At 34.6% G+C, this 23,296-nt stretch overlaps 1 protein-coding gene across 6 annotated transcripts in view; it reads right to left on the bottom strand.

The window, feature by feature from the left end:
• Positions 1 to 23,296, bottom strand: part of DYNC2H1 (dynein cytoplasmic 2 heavy chain 1) — a 360,273-nt gene that overhangs the window by 261,420 nt on the left and 75,557 nt on the right. For 5 of the 6 annotated variants that reach the window (XM_054523746.2, XM_054523748.2, XM_054523749.2 and 2 more), the window contains 9 exon segments: positions 22,602 to 22,704; positions 21,949 to 22,116; positions 15,797 to 15,927; positions 14,384 to 14,632; positions 13,752 to 13,860; positions 10,121 to 10,234; positions 8,936 to 9,078; positions 3,931 to 4,015; positions 1,946 to 2,100 (listed from right to left, as the gene is read on the bottom strand). In XM_054523746.2, coding sequence (XP_054379721.1) covers positions 1,946 to 2,100; positions 3,931 to 4,015; positions 8,936 to 9,078; positions 10,121 to 10,234; positions 13,752 to 13,860; positions 14,384 to 14,632; positions 15,797 to 15,927; positions 21,949 to 22,116; positions 22,602 to 22,704 — 1,257 coding nt within the window. 6 annotated transcript variants of the gene reach the window in all.

The following is a 23,296-nucleotide window of genomic DNA, read 5'->3' as shown; positions in this document are numbered from 1 at the left end:
CAACAGTATATGAAAAAATGTTCAACATCACTAATCACCCTTTGATCATTACACATTCTTGTATGAATCAAAATATCACATGTACCCCATAAATATCAATAAAATTATCATTATCTATAACATTTTAAAATAAATCCATGTCTTAAAAAAAAGCATCATAGAAAAGCTAAACAGATAAATATATATTTGATAGTTTAAACACTGAACTTAATAAAAAACACTTTTTTTTTATTATTATTATTATTATACTTTAGGTTTTATGGTACATGTGCGCAATGTGCAGGTAAGTTACATATGTATACATGTGCCATGCTGGTGCGCTGCACCCACTAACTCGTCATCTAGCATTAGGTATATCTCCCAATGCTATCCCTCCCTCCTCCCCCCACCCCACAACAGTCCCCGAAGTGTGATGTTCCCCTTCCTGTGTCCATGTGTTCTCACTGTTCAACTCCCACCTATGAGTGAGAATATGCGGTGTTTGGTTAATAAAAAACACTTTTTACCATTATATTAGATGGGAGAGAAAATAGCAACCAAGGGATAACTCACTAAACCTTTTCTAATTTCAGTCTCACTGATTGGGAAAAAGGACTCAAGGGTCACTCTTTTTTACAGTAGACATGACTTGGTTTTGTCTGTCTAATATTCACTTTTCTTGTAAGAGACTTTCTCACATATGGTTCTGGTGGGCTGTCATTCACTTGCCTTACCTGCATTTTGAGTAGGCATTTCACCCTGGCCTGGCCATTATGGTACCCCATCCTACTGTCCAAACAACAGAATAATGAACCCAAGGATGTACATGAAAAAAATTCTGTAACTTCTATCATGTTTTTGTCACCTAACAAATCAGAAGACTTGGGGAAAGAGTAATGGCAAAAAAGGAATGTAACTAATATCTATTGAGCACCCAACATAAAGTACAGGTATTAAGCTAAGTTTTTTCCATATGAATTTTATCTAATACACTCACATACAATTACCATTGACCCAATTAAGCTGCAAAACAGTAAGTTAAAGTAATTTATCCAAAGTACCATAGAGAACTAAATCAGGAAATTAACCCTCCCCAAAGCCCGTATACTTAGTACCTTAATATAAATGAAAGTGAATCATTAGAAATGATTAAGATAATTATGTCAATTAAGATGGAGCCTACTTTATTACCCTAACAAAGGGAAACTAAAACTTTGGAGAGGAAATGTTCTCTAACAACTTCAGAGGCTGACATTCTAATGTCACATTTAAGTTAAAGCTCTATAATTAAAGAAATATGGAAAGAAAACTGTTCAGAATGTACTAAGTGAAGTGACATGGATGAAAACATTACTTTATAAAATATAATCTTAATTTTAAAGGTTATTATAAAATATAATCTTGGACATTATGTTTCAGTTAATAACAGGGTTTTCTTTTTTCTTTATTATTATTTTATTTTATTTTGCCATTAGTTATTGGGGTACAGGTGGTATTTGCTTACGTAAGTTCTTTAGCGGTGAATTGTGAGATACTGGTGCACCCATCACCAGAGCAGTATACACTGCACCATATTTGTTGCCTTTTATCCCTCCCCACACCACTCTTACCCCCAAGTCCCCAAAGTCCACTGTATCATCTTATGCTGAATAACAGAGTTTTCTTAATTTCTAAAAATGTTTTCATGTGAAAGAGACTCTTAAAGAGAGTACCATAAGCTATCAAAAATCCATACACGCCAACCAGCGAGGAAAAGAAATAACCAGTGAATTAAAAAAAAAAAATACAAATCATCACTAAAACCTACAGGGCAACATAGGTAGGAAAGTGAGACTGTTTTCCAAGGCTTTTAATACAGTACATTTATTAATACCAGATATATGCCACCTGCAACATAGCATTGTGATTTACAAAACTCTTGTTTCCTATATATAGATAAAATAATTCAAGATTACCAATACTATACCTGCAAATGACTTTGTCTTTTTAATAATTCCTTTTTCTTGCTGCTACTAATGGCAGAATACACATGTAAAAAGGTCATATATCGGCTTGGTGTAGCACCATATGCTTTACAAGATTCATGGATTAATAAAAATGATTTTAGAAAATCAGGATCAACTAGAAAAAAATAGAAAATAAAAATAACTTATTATATGTGCGATTCATTAAAAATAAGAGAAAATATCCTAATGATAGTTATTTTATACAAGATACTTCCATGCTATATAATTATAAATATGAGATAGCATCTTTGCTTAAAGATGCACAGGCATTCCTAGACAACTATTCACAGCTCCCATCTTCCTTAGGAATTTTGAATTATCTAGTTTTAGTAGCATCTATATACTGTTATATATTTCCCCTGAACATCTTTATTGTTGCAAGAAAAATAAATCTACATGTCGTCATAACATATAAATTAATTGGGACTATATAACACATGTACAGCAATCCAAAAGTGAGCTAAATACAATCTGCTGAACAGAAAAACAATACACAAAATACCTATCCACTCCCATTTGATACAGGGAGAAAGAAGACTTCAAAAGCCAAAAAGCTAAGAATAAGTTCACACTAGATTCAATGTATCCATGATCAAACACATATTCCTCTCACCGACACAATTTGCATCTGTATTCCCTGCCCCAGTGAATGAAATCAATTTGTAATGAATATTCCAAGACAGAACCCCAAAAAACATCGTTGACTCTTTCTTCTTCTTGTGTGCCACAGCCATTACATAATCATCAAGTCTCATTTAGATTACCTCCTAATATCCACCAAGTCCATTCCTTCCTCCATTCTTATTACCTCTTCTTTGGTTTAGGCCTTCATCTTGTCTCTCTTAGATTACTACAACAAACTTCTAAAGTGATGTAATTGCTTTTGGTTTCTCCTATTACCAGTCTACTTTCCAATAACTGAAGAAAGGGATATATAAAGATATTTGTTTCTAAAACAAAACTCTGGTAAAATCTCCTTTTAAATCTCTCAATAATGCCCTATCACCTGCAAGTTAGAATCCAGACTCCTTAGCATAATGCAGAAAGCTCTTCATTACCTGACCATGTCAACCTTTTCCTCCCTCTTCATCTAGTACTTATTTATACATCTTATGTTTCAGCCCTTTAGGCTATTTATAGTTTCATAAAATGCCTGTTTCACTTTTCCAAACCTTTCCCATGTTACTTACTCTAACCAGAATGATTTTCTCAAGCTGCCTGCCTGGGCAATGTCTATTTCCTATAATATCTGCTAGTCTGAAGTTTTACTTTCCAATTATTTCATATAAACTTCTACCATCACTTATCTTGCTATATCACAGATTTATGTTTATATATAACACAATTCTCACTATCACTGGACTATGAGCTACTAAGTGATCTCTAATATCCAGCCCAGTACAGTATAAAACAAGTTCAATAAATATTTGATTATTAGATGGTTAAATAAATAAGTTAATAAGCTATGGTATAAAAATAAAGACCACAATCAAAATTAATTTGAAGAGAAAATAATGAGAATATTATAGTTAAGAAAAGATTAAGCCCATATTCAAAGAATGTCATAAAACTTTTTCATATATAAATTATAGATTTCTGTGCCATATCTAAGTGATAAGCTAATATGAAAAGTTTAGGGTGCTTGCCAAAGACTCTAAACAATTTAAGTAGGTCCTTCAAATCACTCAGGTCAGAAAAATAATTTTTAAACTTCTTGAACTCACACAGTAGATATTCCGTTGGGTTCTAGGTTAAATGATATAACCATTAATTTAAAAATAAAAAGGGCTTCAAAATTTTGTTTGCATCAGAAGAAATCTAATTTTGTTACATTTAGCATTATTCAAATTTATAATCATGAATCTTTAATGGATCTGTAGCATTAAAAAATGGCAATTATTTCATAAATAAAAACCAGATCAAACTGATTTCATCAAAATACTACCTGAATTTTTTTTCTTTTCTTCTTTTCGTTTTTTATCATTGTATTTTTCTCCACCACCTGTTTCACTGAATAACATTTCAGGTATCTAAAACATAAAAAGAAAATCACTATGAAAAAGTATAAGTCCCATATCATAAGTTAAAAACCTTTAACACAAAAAAAGTCAGTATTGATTGTACTTTTCCTCTAGGATTCATTCCAGACTAAGAGACAAAAGTAACACAGAAATCTTTAGAAGAAATGATTTCCTAGACAACATTTTGACACATATCAACCATTAACTGATTGCAATGGCACACTGGGAAAAGCTCACTTGAAATGGTAAAACTATATGAAATAAAGGAAATTACAATTTGGATTGAATTAGAAAATAATCACCATGCCATTTAAAAACATACAATAATAAAAATATTTTATTTGGCATAAAACTAGTAAAATGCCTTCATGGCATAGTGGGGTAGCAAGGATTCTCAGCTTTTTCAAATAAAAACTAAAAGTAAATAAAAATAATTTTATAATCAATAATTTCATAACTGATCATTCTAAAAAGTATATTCTCACTATGACTGGAATTTTGCCACTACTGTAAATAAGCAAATACAGTTTCATAAGCAGATATCATTATTATTAAAGATAACCTTATAAGAATGCTACTTTAGAATATACAAAAGAAAGTTTAGTTTCCTGAAAAAAAATTAAAGTAACAATTTTGAAATTTTAAATTAAGCCAAATAGCTTCAATTTCTTTCACCTGATAGAGCTGAAATTACCAGCAAGAGGAAAATACAAGTGATCTCGGTAATTAGGTCAAAAAATCATTTTTTAAATTTCTCAGACTGAAAAAAAAGTAAGCCAAAAGATGTCTTCATTAACGCAGAGTTTGAATGTACCATAATTCTTGTGACAGAGAGTATGCCTTCACTGATTTCTGACAAAACACTTAAATCTATGTGAGAATATTTTAAACTTATATTTTTAAATCAACATTAATTTGTTTCTTTGGGAACTCGTTTTCTTTAAAATGGTCTATCCTCAAACAATATCCTACATTAGCAAAGTCTGCTGGCCTAATTTGCCCCTGTTCCTTCCCTTGAAGTAAAAATGGTACTTTTTAAAGAGTTGAATGGGCATAGGAAGCCTATTAATTTGCTTTATTTTCATCTATTACATATTCTCATGTATTTCATATATTAACATATTCATAACATAATATATAACATATATTAACATTTTCATACATCAACATATCCAAAACTGATGGATGCTATCAACCCCTTCACACTAACTTTGAATTGCTGCTAGTTGCTTATTAAATAAAATTCAAAGTCATGGCACTTAAACACTTCCCCTCCTTATCTGTCCCCAGTCTGGCTTTTAATGATATTTCCCACTACAATGTTCCACATACCCTGTGCAGCAGCCACATGAACTCTCTATTTCCCAAGCACACCATGCAATATCATGTCCTTGAACCCCTGGGCCTGCAAGTGAGGCAGTGCCCTCTTGTACTTCATCACTACTTCAAAATCATCCTCACTAAGCTCCCTAAATTCAGTTTTCATATTATCAGGCTAGAGTAACCACTAACCCTCCATGGTGCAGGCATCTACCAGTCCAATCATTTCTTCATTCCGCAAATAATTTTAGCTCTTGGCTCACTGTCACTCTTTCCAACACAATCCTTGTCTTACCTTCTTAATTATTCTCAATTTCAATATCCATTATAGATAATCCCTCTAATACCCTTACCTCTCAATTCCTTAGATGCCTCTTCTCCTCTTAGCCACCGCCCTTTTGTCAGCCACTCACCTACACAGTCAAATCATGAGATTTTGTAATTATCACTAAGTGAAATCCTTCCATAATCTCACTTTCAAACATCCCATTCTTCTGTCACTACACTCCTGTCTTCCCAGCTTACTCCCTTCCAACATCAAAATCCTGAAACTCCACTGAAACCTACTCTCTACCAATTTGACCACCTCTTCACTGTCATTCACCATCTTCCTATCCTAATTTACCACCTTACCAACTTAAATTCCATGGTAAATCAAAATAATTATATTCTTATAAATATTCTCAACTCTCTTGCCTTCAATTGTTTTGTCATACTCAAGCACCAAAGTCCCAATTCTGGTCAAATCTAAGTCACCACATACTCAAGGTCTGCACTCATCAGAGCACCTATGGCTTGAGAAAAAAACACACAACTATGTTGTTTGGCCTCTATTGAACTCCATGATCACTAACCTCAAGTGAATCCTATCATACTCCATTCTCCTAATCCTTTCCCTCTTTCACTCTCCCAAACTACTGTTTTCCATGTCTTCTTGTGTCTCTTTAAGCCTCCAAAGCCTCCTCCCTCATTCTTTCCCTCGGGGAATAATCTTCCTATTTCACTAAGAAAATAGAAACAATCAGAAAAGAGTATCCCAAACTTCCCAGCACCATACCTGCCCACCTACCTGGATCTATCCCCCTCTATTCTGCTTTCTTTCCTGTTATCACAAATGATTCCTCCATTCTCATAGGAAATGCCGATCCTTAATTCTTCCATTGGTACACTAGATCCATTTGCTGTGCACTTACTCAATGATATTATTCTAGCAATTTTTCCCCGTTTTGCATCACATGTTTTTTGCTTCGCTATTAAATCATTCTCAGCAGCATATGAACATACTATAGTGTGTCCCATCTTTTTTAAAAAAAAAAAAAAAAAAAAAAAAAAAAACAGGCCCAGGCACGGTAGCTCACACCTATAATCCTAGCACTTTGGGAGGCCGAGGCAGGTGGATCACTTGAGGTCAGGAGTTCCAGACCAGCGTAGCCAACATGGTGAAACCCGTCTCTACTAAAAATACAAAAATTAGCCAGGTATGGTGGCAGGCACCTGTAATCTCAGCTACTCGAGAGGCTGAGGCAGAAGAATTGCATGAAGCCAGGAGGCAGAAGTTGCAGTGAGCCGAGACTGCACAACCACACTCCAGCCTGGGCGACAGAGCAAAGACTCTGTCTTGGGGGGGGAAAAAAACACCTATTTTTTTACCCCTCCTTCCTCCAGTTACTGACCCATTTCTCTCTTCCTTTAAACAAAATTCCTTAAAAGAGTGTACTCACATTCATTGTCTCCAATCTTTTCATTTTTTCTGAAACATACTCCAATATGGCTTTTTCCATTACTAACTGCAACTGCTCTATCAAAGTCACCAATGAGTTCCACGTTGCTAAATCCAATGATCAATTCCTAGTCCTTATCTACTTTCATTGTTCATCATACTTTCCTCCTTTGACACGCTATCTTCTTTTGGTTTTTAAAATATAATGTTTGTCTGGTTTTCTTCTTATTTCTCTAGCAGCTTCTTCTCAGTGTCCGTTGGTTCTTCCTCTTCATCTCCCCAGTTTCTTAATGTTGAAGTGCCCTAGGGTTCAGTCTTGGATCACTGCTCTCTTTTGTTTATTCTTACTCTCTTGGTGATATCATTCATTCTTATAGCTTTAAATACCACCTGCACTCTGATAATTCCTCAAATTTTTTTCTGTATGCCTGACCCCTGGAGCTCCAGGCTTTTATTTCCAAATGCCTTCTCAAACTTATAAGTTTAATGTCTGGTATCTCATATTTAACACATCTAAAACTGAAGGCCTCATAGTCTCATCTTAATATGTTCTTCTCACAGTCTCCTCTGTCTCAAATGATGGGCATTTCATCCTTCTAGTTGTTCAAGCCAAAATACTCAGAAGTATCATTGACCCCTCACTTTCTGTTACACCTTATTACAATCTGTTGTTTCTACTGCAAATCCTGTTGTTTCTACTGCAAAACATATGCAGAATACAACCACTTCTCACCACCTTACCACTACATCCTTAGCCCAACCTATCCTTTTCTCTCTGGATTACTGCAATCATTTGTAACTGCTCCAACCATTGCCCTCTATAGTCTACTTTCAGCACAGAAACTATAGTAATCCCATTAAAAAATGAGTCAGAATATTTCTGTTCGAAAGCATCCAAAAGTAAGTTAGTTCTCAGGAAAAGCTGAAATCCTATACAGTGTAGTAGCTTACAAAGCCCCATCCTAACTGGTTTCCTCTTAGTTCTCTGACATCATCTTCACCAACTCTCCCCTCAGTCACTCTGCTCCAGGTGAAGTGGCCTCTTACTGATCCTCAAAATCATCAGACATGCTCTCTACCCAGGATCTTCACCTAGAAAGCTTGCCCCACAGATATACCTGAGAAGAATGTAAACACCATGAGGGCAGGGATTTCTCTCTGGGTTTGTTTCCTCTGCTATGTCCTCAACATATATAGAACAGTGGTACATACTAAGCACCCAATAATTACTTCTTAATGAATGCCTCTTATTCATGTGGCCTCCTCAAGCTAAAATATCTTTCAGTAACTAAAATATTACCTCATCTGTAAACCATGTCTTTTATCTCAAATTACACTCCTTACTCTGAATCATGACAGGCATTAAACTATACTTCTCTTATAGAAAAATAAAGAAATTAGTGATTGAGAATATGAATATCACTTAAAGAAACAATGTTGAAAATTATTACTTATTCAAATGAGGTAAAATAAGAGGCTTCCAGTTAAGATAGTGTTATGAGTTCACACTTTAACTCATCCCCCTCCAAACACACAGCATAGCGATGATATTTTTTAAGGATTTGAAAATTCTTTAATTGTTAAATACTTGCTATGATTTTTTAAAAATCTAGGACAGCCTGTAATAGGCTAGTTAATTAAAGCCATAAAATTTTAAAGTATAGTTGTCTCTGGGGTCCTTAATTAAGAACATGATCCTCAATCTAAAATTCTATATTCAACTAAATTATGATGCAAGAGTACGAAGAAAACAGACATTTCCAAACATAAGACATGTTCGGTGCCATAATTAAGGTGATGTTATAACCAACACCAAAGAGAAGTTGTGAAAATCAATAACTTCAAAAATAAAATGTGCTTTTAAATTTTTTAATATTTGTTAAACTTACTTTCTTCATACTGCTATCGGACCAACACTCCATCCACAACACCTGGCATTTCTTATGCAAAGCTGGATTACTCTCACAGTTTATCATGAAGTTTGAATTTGCAGAATCCATTATCAAGACAATATGTAAGTTTTGCTGAATTCCTAAGAAATATATAAGAATAATAATAGAATCAGGCAATCTATACGTGGTCTGGGTTAAAGAGATCAAAATTTTCTCAAATGAAATAGTAGGAGCCGTTTCTTAAAACGAGCACAATATAAAACAATATTATGTTATGATTTTTATTTTAGTTAAAAGAACACATAAATTTGTGTATGTGCATGTTAAGAAAAAAGACTCAGAAAAATGTCCATGAAAAATGTAAGTGTCATAATGTCTGGGTGGTGTGATTATTGCCTCATTTTTTACTTATTTCAATTTTGGATTTCTACAGTGCATATAAAACTGTTTCTATACGAATAAAAGGCTAGTTTTTTAAAACTATGAAGTCTGGCACAATCTAAATGGTTCAATAGCTCTTTAAGACAGGAGGTACTAAAGCAGCACTAATTTCACCACATGAAACAAAGGAGGCAAGGTAAATATTCCAAAGAACATTACCATACTTTCATCATTCCTGTTTGCTAAAATTTTGCTAAGGTATTGATATGGTTTGGCTCTGTGTCCCTACCCAAATCTCATTTTGTAGCTCCCATAATCCCCACGTGTTGCGGGAGGAACCTGGTGGGACATGATTGAATCATGGAGCAGGGCAGGTCTTTCCCATGCTATTCTCATGATAGTGAATGGCTCTCATGAGATCTCATGGTTTTAAAAACAGGAGTTTCTCTGCACAAGCCTCTCTTTGCTTGCTGCCATCCATGTAAGATATGACTTGCTCCTCCTTGCCTTCCACCATGATTGTGAGGCCTCCCCAGCCATGTGGAACTGTGAGTCCAATAAACCTCTTTCTTTTGTAAATTGCTCAGTGTCAGGTAAGTCTTTATTAGTAGTGGAAAAACAGACTAATACAGGTGTTTTTATTATAGGCTAGCCTATCCACTAGTTATGTGTTACTTTCTAAAAGCTCCAGAAAAAAGATTTAAGATACCTTTGCAATCTAATGAGAAAATAAGGCAAATTAAATGGTATATATTTCATACAAACCAGTTTGATTTGATTAATGAATTTTATGTCACTTACTATATGTGAAGTAATTGAAGACTGGCCCAAAAAAACCATCTTGTGAAGCTTGATCTTTAAGTGGTAACAGCAAGGGCTCTAATTCTTCAAGAGTATAGAGTCCAGGAACTTCACCTACAGAAAAATATTAGACTAATTGAAAACATTTTAATAAATAATGCTTTTTCAATTTTTGTATTTAAAAATCTGCTGTTATTCAATCTTTCTTTCCAAAAATATACAAACTTTATTACCTCTACGTGACTCACAAATCTTTATCTATAGCCTTCATCTGATAAAATTCTAACACCTAAGCAAACCACTCAAAATAGTCATACACTAGCCAACTGTCTACCTTTACAGGTTCTTTTTCCATCTTCCTCCATAAGACCTTGTACTCTAGCCTCAATAAACTTGTGTTCCACAAATATAACAAAATATTCTCTCCTCTTGGAATGTATACCTAGAGTCATCCTCTGCCCCTTATCTTGATACCCAATAAATTCTTATCCTTCAAGATGCTACTTCCCTAACTGCTATGCCCATGAGCCTTTCTTGACTGCCCATATGCTAATTAAACACTCTTTCTCTTTCACATACTATTCAAATATACCACTTTTTAGCACTTATCACATCATTTAATAATGAATTACTTCCTTCTTATCTCCAATTAGACTCTAAATTTCTAAGGACAAATATTTGATAATGTTCAACATTTAACCCTAGAATATTCTTACCTAAGTATCTAGAACAAAAATATGTTTTACATAAATGAATGAATGAACAGATGAACTTGTACTAGAAATCAGAAGAACTGGTCCATGGCCTGCTACTATGCAGGCCAAATCATGATGATGAATAGAATGATGAAAGGCAAATCAAAGTTGATTAAGACTACAACTTTAGTCTTAAAGACAGACTTAAAGATAGAGGGCCTGGAGCACATCTTGTTCACGTCTACAAATTATAATAGTATTTAAAACTTGGCCCTGCATATGAGGCATTTAATAAATATTTGTTAAGCCAATATGTTTACAATTCACAAGAAACTATAACATTAAGTGAAAAGTCCTTTGCTACATATCCAAAATAATGCATTCATACAGGGCCCATCACAGTCTGATCCCTACTTTTCTTTAGGTTCAACTAAGAGGCACCAGACCACCCCCACCCCACAAGCTTGTACATACTTGAACACATGCACACATAAATCTGCACATGTTTTTCTTTAAATTTTAGACATACCAAGATATTTTTGATTCCTTAAATTTAGCAAAAAATGCCAGCTCTACCTATATATTATACACATTAGGGAATAAGAATTTGAAATAGAAAAAAGAAACCAAGCCTACTGAATACTTCCTTTGAAAATAAAATGCCAAAATTTGACTTATCATTTTTACAATTACATCTTGATAATAAAGACCAATTTGTCTTAAAATAATGATTATTGGGTTAGTGCTTATCTGAATGTTTGCTTTCAAAAAAAAAAAAAAATCTGTGTTTCTGGTCTCTTGTCAGCCAAAATGAACAATGTCTCCATCTAGTGACAACTGAAGCAATATGCAGGAATGTATTCCTTAAATATCAAAAGATGGAACACTCAAGTACTACCACTTTCACTAAGCCATTATCCCTCAACTCTTCAACAGAAATTGATCTACCACTTGTCTAATTAGAGCATCCTGGTCTGTATTTCTCATCTGGGCACTAATGTTTAAATATTACATATTATAAATTAAATGTTTTCTTTAACCAAAGCTGTTAAATTCTGAAGAAAATTTCTCCTCAGAGCACTAGCACTATACAAAGCAAGTATTTATTAAAAACTGAGTTGAAAATGAGTTCATATAACTTTGTGCTTTGATCCCCACAGTGATACCGTCCATACAATTGAAACTAGTTTTTAAGGTTTATTTTGTACTTAAATAACAAAACACTCTTGATCCAAGTTTAAAACTAAGCTACTTCCTCCCAATCACTAACAGTGATTACTCATAGAAAGATTCTAACAAACTTCATAAATTCTTCAAAAAAAAGGAAGAAATATAGGAATTCGCAAGTATCCTCCCCAGGAAAACACCAAAAAGGTCAGGTAACACCACAGACAACAGGAGAGTACCACAATTTGCTGGGGACACGGCCACAGCAGAAGAGTAGCAACAGTTCTTAGTTCAGGTTGCAGAGACTCAATTAGGGAGTCACAACAGCCAAATGATACTCCCACCATACCCCAGAGATTTTAATTTAATGGATTTAGGGTAGTAGCAAATAATTCGTTTTTAGTTGTTGTTGTTGTTGTTTTTAATTATCCTAGTGATTCTAATGTGTAATTAGGGGTGAGAAATGCTGAGGAATATAAATGGACAGTGCTTCATGTTATATCTCAGAGGAAAAACAAGACTCGAACCTATCTCAGAGGCAAAATGCAAGTAATGATTTTCAAACCATAGAAATCTTGAAAACATAAAACAATAAATATCTCTACAATCCATAGAATTCCAGATACATAGAGAGCCCACTTAGCCATAAATTTCTAAAAAGTAATTGTATTGATAGTCCTCTTTCAAGTGGTATTTTTCTATTACACAGATGCATACTTAAAGTACGTATAAGTTCCTGTTTTCCTTAAAAATAATTTTAATTTCTTCTTTTAAAAAACAAGATTACTGGCCGGACGCAGTGGCTCACATCTGTAATCCCAGCACTTTGGGATGCCAAGGCGGGGGGATCACCTGAAGTCAGGAGTTCGAGACCATCCTGGCCAACATGGTGAAACACTGTTTCTACTAAAATTACAAAAATTAGCCAGGCATGGTGGCGCATGCCTGTAATCCCAGCTACTCAGGAGGCTGAGGCAGGAGAATTGCTTGAACCTGGGAGGGGGAGGTTGCAGTGAGCGGAGATCGTGTCACTGCACTTCAGTCTGGTGACAGAGCAAGACTCTGCCTCAAAATAAATAAATAAATAAACAAACAAACAAACAAACAAACAAGATTACTTATTACTTGATTTGTAATATCCAACTGAAGAAGGAGAATGTGCATTTTTCCAGGTTAATGAATGCAACTATATTCCAGACACATGAAATGAGGGCACTAATGTGTAGAATTATGTGGGATTTCATATATCTGGAGTATATGTATATTCATATATCCATACTAAGGCCATACTATTATATAGTTATACAACCATGCCACTACTGATAGGAAGGTTCTATCAAATGTTTGTGATTATAAATTAAACTACCTATTTTCTTACATACTACTTCTTTTATTTCTGTGGGTTAAATTCCTACAGATAATAGAATGGTACATCAAAGAGTATGGCACAGCTTTTAATAAGTCCTAGGTGATAATTTTCCCAAAGGTTATAACAGATAATAACCCAGCAAAAGTATATGTAAAAGTCAGTTTTTCTGAATATTCCCCAATACTCAATATTAACAATTTTTATATGTCTTAAATTATTGGTTTTATAAAAATGGAGTCTCTCAATTCTCCTGCCATGAGCATGTTTAACACCATGTCTCCTAAGTAAGAACTATGCCAAAATTTCTCCAAAACAAAGTAAATTTTGCACCAGATAATTTTACTTGGATAATTTTTATGTCATTATTTTTATTTTCTTTGAAAAGAAACTGTTCACTTGCCTGAAGACAAAAGGCTATTGATCATCTCCAAAAATGTAGGATGTACAAACTGGTAATCCTCAAGAAGTAAAACCACCTGTTGTGCTTCAATTCCTGCAAGTTGCAGCACCTGCAAAATAAGAAAATATTTTTTAGTGCCCTTTAAGTATTTTTGGTACAGTTAAAAATTAATATTTTGTATTTGTATGTAAAGTATGCCAGTATCATGCGTTTATTTATTCATTTATTTCCATTTTAATAATTAAAAATCAAACTTTAGCCATATAATTTGGAAAGTAAATCCAACCCCTAAGTAAATACTAATTATTTTACAGCTAGGCCATTAAAATTAAAACAAGTAGATCATTTTTATCTCTACCCATATATTTCCTATGTAAATTCCATCCTTCTGGTTATCATTCATGTCTGTCTAACATCCCAGAACCTGGAGTATCTGGGTCCTAGAAATTCTAATAGTATTCTCTTTCCTGTCGATAGATAAAAACGTAATTTTCTAATAATCATGGAAAAAAAATCTAAATTAAAATAAAGACTACATTGTATAACAGAGAACTAAAGGTCTTTAAAGATGTTTAGAATAATAACCAATGTAATTTAAAACCAAATAAAGCAAAAGAGAGTGGGCAACTCACATGTTTGAGATCATTTTTGAACTGCTTCAGTTCATATCCTCTGGAAATCTTTGGAGAAAACAGAACCGCTGCATGCATGTGACTGACTAAAGAAGTGATGGTCCGACGGCCCACACCACTGCGTCCTGCTAATAGAAGTGAACCTCCAGGGAAACTCAGCACTCTATCTATCCTAGACATATATTCCAAGACTTCGCGGAAAAGTAAAATGTCTAAATTCTGGTTATCTCGTCCATAATGAATAAGACCCTTTTAAAAAAAATCAGAATATTTATAGTTAATATAAGCCCTAATTACATAATAAAAATGTTACTTACCTAGGTTAAAATATTATATTTTTGATACATTCAAGAAAAAAGGTAAAGTGACTACATATCATCTCACACTCAATATTTTATATGTCCAGTAATCCTGGATAAATAAATTGGCACTCTCTAAGGAAAAACTCATGTCAAAGAAGTTCAAGGGTCCATGAAAATCAGCTACTTTTGGTCACTGCTACACTAGTAAAAAGCAGCATGAGATAGCAGGTTAATTATAAAACTTTAAAATTGCTCAAATTTTATTAGTTGTTATGAATCAGTGTGCATAGACCATGAAAAAAATCCCCAAACTCTAGAAACCTAGTGCCTAAAAAATCTTTTGTGAATGTTTGTTCTTTTGCTTTGCTTGGGAATGAATCAAAAGCTAACACAGGTACCATGCTCTGCCAGGGACTACCTGATAGAGTGCAGGAGGGGAGAAAGGAAAATTAGACTTTACATACTTAACAACTTTCAACGCTTCAAAACTTTGCCACATCCATTCCAGGCGAATCAGTTTACCAGCCCACGAAACAACGTTTCCTGATATAAAATCCACACTAACATTCAATATAAATATTAATTTTTAAAGCAATCATTTGCAATACTGTTTCTTCTTCTTGATTATAACTAAACTTTAAAAGAGAAAGAACCTCTCTAGGATAGCGCTACTCAAAGTTTCAGTGGACCAGCAGCATCAACATCATCTGGGAGCCTGTTAGACATCTGGACTACCTGGGTCATCTAATGAATCTGACACTTAAGAGGATGAGACCCAGGAATCTGCATATTTTCTAATCTCTACATGACTCTAATGCTCTCTAAAGTTTGACAACCACTGCTCCAGAGTAATTTCCTGATTAATATTAAACCTCATTAATATTTCCAACATACCTTTGCCCAAAATGTATCTTAGCAATTTTACACATATCTATGTAAGTACAGGTGCATCTCGTTACATCTGCCACAATGGACTAAATTCCAAAAGATAAGAGCCAGCTTTGCCTATTCTACAATCTATCATATTCATGCCCTCTAAATCTTTACAATAAATATTTTTAAAAGACTATAATGACCAAATCCCAGTTCTAATTAGTGATTCATATTATACCTTTTTAATAACATCCTTGAGATCAGTAGAGTTTAGTTTTCCAAGTGGTTTTCCATGTGGAGGTAATGGTTGTCCTGGGGCTGCCCTTGCTCCTGAATTATGCCGAGCTCCCCATGTAACATAGAAACTATCTGCGGAAATAAATGATATTTTTGTTTTATATGCATTACTCGTAATGAGAGTTCAACAAATACATTGCTTACTAAACAATTTTTAAGTTAATAATCCACATAAGATCATCTCCAGAAGGGCAAAGGCAAAATACTTTAAAGTGTACATTGTAAGGTCAATAAAATCAGGTGAAATACAATGACTGAGCCAGGCAAGGTGGCCCACGCCTATAATACCAGCATTTTGGAGGCCAAGGCAGGAGGATTACTTCAGCCCAGGAGGTCAAGGCCAGCTTAGGCAACACAGCAAGACTCCATCTCTATAAAAAATTTAAAAATTAGCCAGGTGTGGTGGCACGCACCTGTGGTCCTAGCTACTTGGGAAGCTAAGGCAAGAGGATCACTTGAGCCCAGGAGTTTAAGGCTGCTGTGAGCCATGATTGCACCACTGCACTCCAGCCTGGGCAAGAGAGTGAGATCTATCTCAGAAAAATAAATAAATAGAAAAGAAATACAAAGACCTTCAATTGCAATATCAAACTCTACCTGAAAAGCGACTGATGGCACCACTAGTCTATATTCTGCCCCCTCACTTCTTTCTCCTGAAATGAACTGGATTCCTTCTACTTTTCTCCTACTACTCCCCACTGTCTATTCTCAGTTTGTCCCATTTTCCTTCTTCTTCTTCAGAATCTACATAAAATTTGTAAGTTAAAAATAGTTCACATGAAATTAGCAAATAAAACAATCTCAAAACTCTCCTTGAGAAACGACATGGAAGTATTAATACCAACGAGAGCCCTAATGTTTAAAAAAAACCTGATCAAATTTGAATTAGAAAACAAAAATCCCCCAAACTTCCCTTAAATCTACCTATAGCAATGTTCCTGTTGCCACACAAGGAAAGTCTACTCACCATTCTATTGAACTTTTTCCTTCCCAACTCTTCTGGGAGACTGTTCCACCAAGCATCCTTGTCACATGCTCAGTTTGACACTCCCCTAAAATAACAACCTTACCTTCCCTAGACCCAAGCTACATCACATTCTCCCTACTTTCACCATCACATTTTTTACATTATTTTCTATCTGTACAGGCTACTATACTAAAACTCTTATTTGGGAACAATAATACAGTCATAATCTCCAAATCTAAATCTTCTTTGCAATCATTATCCCAACATGACCTTTGTGCATCTCTTCTTTTGCACTTGCATCTATATAACCCTACTTATCACACCACAACTACCAGTCCTTTTCAGTTTTCTGCTTTATCCCTTATATACTGATATTCCCTGGGGCCCAATTTCAGCCTTCTAGTCTTTTAATTCCAAAATTCTCCCCGAATCATTTAATCTTTTTTTGTCAGTTAAATTATCAACAATTTATATACCAAAAACTCACCTACTACTTATCTTTAGGCAAAACTCCTATGTTCTGGGCTAGTCCTGTATTTCCAATTGCTTAACAGCCATATAATTCATGCATTCATTGGCTCAATACTCACCTACTGAGCACCTGTGTTTAAACAAGGTACTTTCTGCCTGAGATAAGTATTGAGTAAGACAAACATGATTCCTACCCTCATAAATGATCAACTCTATGTAGATTTCCGAAAGACATGAAGAAAGATTGCAAACATTCAAAGCACATGTACAAAACTGAACTATTATCCTCACATCTCATCATTTCTCACTTGGACTATTACAGTAGGCTCTTACCTTGTATCCCTGCTATAAGTTTCTGCCTCCTCAAGTACATCCTCACTACTACTAGCATAACACATACAAAAACAAAACCTGATTGTGCCACACCACTGCAATATCACATATAGCTTTCCACTTCCTAAAACAAAACAAAACACCAAACTCCTAATGATGGCCCTCTACTATCTGGCTTCAATGATTGCTTGAATCTTCTAGCTCTCTCTGCACTATATACTCTAGTTTTCTCAAGCCTCTGTTTCTTTGCACATTGTTTTTCCCTTGTCTGGAATATCCTTCGCTTACTATATTCATCCTTTAAAACACAGTTTGAGCACTTACAATTGTTTTAACAAATTTAAAACTTAGGTATAAGTTAGGTATAAATCTAACATAACATGTATAATACTTGAATGCTAAAAACTACACAACACTAATGAAAGAAAGCAAAGATTTAAATAAATAGAGGGATTAGATAAATGGAGAAAATGGGAAGACTCAACAGAGAAAAGATGTCAATTCTCCCCAAACCAATATACTGATTTAAGCAATTCCTATCAGAATCTCAGCAACATTGTTTGTAGATTCAGAAAAGATTATTCTAAAATCTATATGAAAAGACAAAGAAACAGAAATAGCTAAAACAATTTTGAGAAAGAAGTCTAAAGTAGGAAGAATCAGTCTAAACCAATTTCACAACTTATATAGTAGCTAATCAAGACAGTGTGGTACTGGCAGAAGGACAGATACATACATCAATGGAGAACCCAGAAATAGACCCATGTTACCAATTTTTGAAAAGCTGCAAAAGCAATTCAGGCAGAAAGCCTTTTCAACAAACGATGCTGAAGTAAATAAACATCCATACGCAGAAAAATAAACCTTGACCTAAGTCTCATTCACTATACAGAAATTGACTCACAATGGACCACTGACTCAAATGTAAAACATAAAACTATAAACTTTTAAGGAAAACATAGGAGAAAATCTTCAGGATCTACAACTAGACAGACTCCTTAAACTTGACATCAACAGATCCTTACGATGAAAAATGATAGGTTAGGCTTCACAAAATTACATAAAAACTTTTTATCTGTGAAAGACCCTGTTAAGGGGATGAAGAGACAAGCCTACTGAGACGGAGAATATATTTGCAAACCATATATTCAACAAAGGATTGGTATCTCTAATATACACATATTCTCAAAACTCAACAGTAACAAACCAATTGCTGGCTGCAGTGGCTCACGCCTGTAATCCCAGCACTTTCGGAGGCCGAGGCAGGTAGATCATTTCAGGTCAGGAGTTCAAAACCAACCTACTCAACATGATGAAACTGCGTCTCTACTAAAAATATAAAAATTAGCTGGGCGAGGTGGTGCACGCCTGTAATCCCAGCTACTCGGGAGGCTGAGGCAGAAGAATCGCTTCAGCCCAGGAGGTAGAGGTTGCAGTGAGCAGAGACTGCACCACTGCACTCCAGCCTGGGAAACAGAGTGAGACTCCGTCTCAAAAAAAAGACAAAAATCTGATTAGAAAATGGATAAAAGAAATGAAGACATTCCACCAAAGAGGATATACAGACAGCAAATGTTACACAAAAAGATGTTCAAGTTCACTAGCCCTTAGCAAAATGCAAATTAAAGCCACAATGACATATCTATATACACTTATATGAATGGCTAAAATACAAAATAGTAACAACACCAAATGCTGGCAATGACAAGGAACAATACCCCTATAAAAAACTGCCTGTTAGTTGCTTAAAAAAGTAAGCATGCAAGTACCACACAACCCTGCAATTGCACTCCTGAGCATTCATTACAGAAAACAAAAATGTATGTTCATACAAAAACCTGTACAATAATATTCATACTAGCTTCATTCCTAATAGCCAAAAACTGAAAACAACCCAGACGTCTTTCAGTAGATAATGGGTTAAAGCAAGAGTGGTATATTCATATGATGGAATAAAAAGCAATAAAAAGAAATGAACTATCGAAACAAAACAATCGGCATGTATCTCAAGAGAAACAGGTTGAGTCAAGATAACTTTCTTGAAATGACAAAATTAAAGAAATAACAGATTAGTAGTTTCCAGGAGATGGGAGAGAAGTGAGTATGGCTATAAAAGGGTAACATTATAGATCCTGTGGTGCTATAACTGTTCTGTATCTAAACTGTATTGATGTCAATATCCTGGTTGTGATGCTGTGCTATAATTTGGCCAAATATTACCATTGAGGGAAACCAGGTAAAAGGTAGATGTGTTCTCTCTGTATTAATTTTTTATGCATGTGAATCTGTAATTATCTCAAAAATAAAAAACTGAATTTAAAAAAGTTTTACTCCCACTGTTTCAATTGACCAGCCTTAAAAAAAGGTTCCAAGTAACTTCCTCGAAGCAGAATTAGTCTCCACCTCTTCTACAACCCTACTATCCAGCATTTATCTCAAACATATTCAGAAAAGTTACATTAATTATAAAACATTCCATACTCCATTGTAATTATCATTTTAACCATCTACTTCCACAAACATTTGTGGCATCTAACCACACTAGCAATAGTTATCATTGTAAGCAAAGGTTTTTATATCTGTTTCTGTCATTAGATTACAATCTTCTTAAGGACAAGAATGTATCTAGTTTATTTTTATGTCTCCAAGATTAAATTTTTCTTAATAAGCTAATCTTTCAATATGTGAAAATCCTATATGCCTAGATCTAACATATGTCAAACCTGTATTTTTAAAAAAGAAAACCTGGCTGAGTGTGGTGGCTTACAGCTAATCCCAGCACTTTGGGAGGCCAAGGCGGGCAGATCACCTGAGTTCAGGAGTTTGAGACAGCCTGACCAACATGGAGAAGCATCGTCTCTACTGAAAAAAAATATACAAAATTAGTCAGGCGTGGTGGCACATGCCTGTAATACCAGCTACTCGGGAGGCTGAGGCAGGAAAATCAGTTGAACCCGGGAGGCGGAGGTTGCAGTGGGCCAAGATTGCACCATTGCACTCCAGCGTGGGCAACAAGAATGAAACCCGTCTCAAAAAAAAGAAAAAGAAAAAAGAAAAGAAAAAGAAAACCCTTCACTGAAGAGAAAAATAACAAAAAAAGACATATTTTATTTATTGAGTCTTAGACAGGAGACTGTGAAAGATACCAAACTCTTCAGAGGATTCAGACACCCAATTAGGTGCCAATACTATCTTATGCCCAAAGGATATGCCACTTTCTTTGCAAAAAGAGACACTACTGACTCAATTTTCAGACTGAGAAAGACAGCACCATTTAAGAACCTAGGCCTCTCCACACTAAGCCATGCAAGCTACAGGTCATAATGACATAAACCCTCACTCCAATTCAAGCAAACTCTGAACTACTAATATGATCAGGCTTCTCTCAGCATTTCATCCTTCTTGAAGTTTCTCTTGAACCCATTTCCTGATTCAAAAACTCAGGAGCACCTAGAAAATTCCTTCTGTCAATCTAAACATCTTTCCCACCCTCAAACTTCCCTTTAGGATAAGTACTCATGGATCTCAGACCAATATCAAACCTACAAATGTACAATATACTAAATGTATATTTTGGTGCAGAAGTAATTGTGGTTTTGCCATTAAAAGTAATTGTATAAAATATACTTATTATATAAAATATTTTTGAAGTCTAGCTTTGTCCTCTGAAAAAATAAGCACATTTTGTGGCCTGACAGCAGTTTTATTAGGAAATATTTCCATATTGCAATCTTCTTTTAATGAAAGGCCCTCTCACAAGGATGACTTTCATATTACATACATTACTCCCACAATAGTTTTCAAAATGAAAATTGGTTATTAAACAGTAATAGTTGCAAATGCAACACAGCAGCTTTGACTGGTGTTATCCTTTCTTTACAATAACAATAGATGAAGATGGTAACAAGCATATGGAAGTCCTATGCTAATGACATTATAGGTGGTGACAGGAATAAGAATGGCCATTGCTCTTAGGCAAAAGGTCATGACAATCAAATATGAATTTTCCCAATGATCTTCATGTTTTATATACATGTAACTGTTTTTCAAAAAAAAACTTTTATTAAAATAATCTTGCATTGCCAATGTAAAACAGTATGGCCTGAACTTTTTTCTAAGAAAAAAATTATTGCCATTATATTTTGTTTGAAACGTGATTACTGAAATCCAGCAAAAAAGACTGAGCTGTACCTTATGGAAAAATAATATTAAAATTATTCAAAGTTTTTATTTGTTTAGACCTACAAAATAATGCTGTGGGTAAGAAAAATATCTCTGAAATCCTTGTAATAGTTACATTTGCATAAGCTCTATTACATTACCTGACATATTGTCTAATATGTCTGAGCCCCAATCTCCTTGAAACACTGATGTTAAAATGATGTCAAATAAATGAAGTTCCTTTGCACCAACAATTTTGTCACGAAATAAGCGCTGTGCTTCATATGCTACAATTTCTAACACATAATCTAGTGGATGGTTTGAGGATCCTAGAAAAGGCAAAATTTTATTTAATTGTAATATAATGATTTTTAAATAATCTGTTTAACATAAAATTAGAAAGAAATAGCAGGCGTCTACATACCATAATTTTGGCATCAGATAAATGGAAGAAAGGAAAAAAAGTTAAAATTCATTTTGTTCATAAGTTGGTACATGTTTGTGATTACTTAAAGATGACATTAAATAATATCATCTCTAGTTGTTCAACAAAAATAATTCCAGAAAGTATACTAAATATGCTTTACCTCAAATATAATGATTTCATTTTTCCCAAAAGGAAGTTTTAATAGTGACAATCATACATAGTTTGGAAGAGGAAATATAATAATTTTAATAAAAATATTTCTCTTTAATAATATAATTTGTGATATAATACTCATTTAACTTATCTATTACAAATACAATCTAGAGAATAAATCTGCACGCACGCACACACACACACACACACACGATACACACTAGCAAAACTCACCTCCTTCTAAATCATATCTGAATAAGCCAAGAACCCATTGGGTAAGAATGCAAGGAGTAAAGAAATAGTGACTATAATCATCAACTGTAAATTTGGCTCGCACCTGAAAAAGAAAATACAGTAAACAATCTTTCTACTGCCTTAAATATATAATCATGTTATAAATTTTTCAGTCTCCTTAGACTCAGAGGAATACCAATTTCTACCTGTAGATGGAACTGGATTTCAATATAATTGACTTCGTTATCTTTATATTATATTTTATGCACTTAAAAACATTATTCTGGTCTGGCACAGTGGCTCATGCCTATAATCCCAGCACTTTCAGAGGCTGAGGGCGGGGCAGATCACAAGGTCAGGAGTTCAAGACCAGCCTGCCCAATATGGCGAAACCCCGTCTCTACAAAAAATATAAAAATTGGCCAGGCATGGTGGCACATGCTTGTAGTCCCAGCTACTCGGGAGGCTGAGGCAGAAGAATCACTTGAACCAAGGAGGCAGAGGTTGCAGCGAGCTGAGATCGTGCCACTGCACTACAACCTGGGCAACAAAGCGAGACTCGATCTCAAAAAAAGAAAGAAAGAAAAAAAAATATATATATATATTCTAAGAAGGGTTCATAGGCTTCAACAGATGGCCAAAAAAAAAAAAAAAAAGGCTAAAAAGCCCTGCTGAACACAAGAATTTAATAAAAA

Source organism: Pongo abelii, chromosome 9, assembly GCF_028885655.2.
Source record: "Pongo abelii isolate AG06213 chromosome 9, NHGRI_mPonAbe1-v2.0_pri, whole genome shotgun sequence".
NCBI classification, from domain to species: Eukaryota; Metazoa; Chordata; class Mammalia; order Primates; family Hominidae; genus Pongo; species Pongo abelii.
Note: the sequence above shows the minus strand (reverse complement) of the source record. Positions and strands in the feature narration are given on the sequence as shown.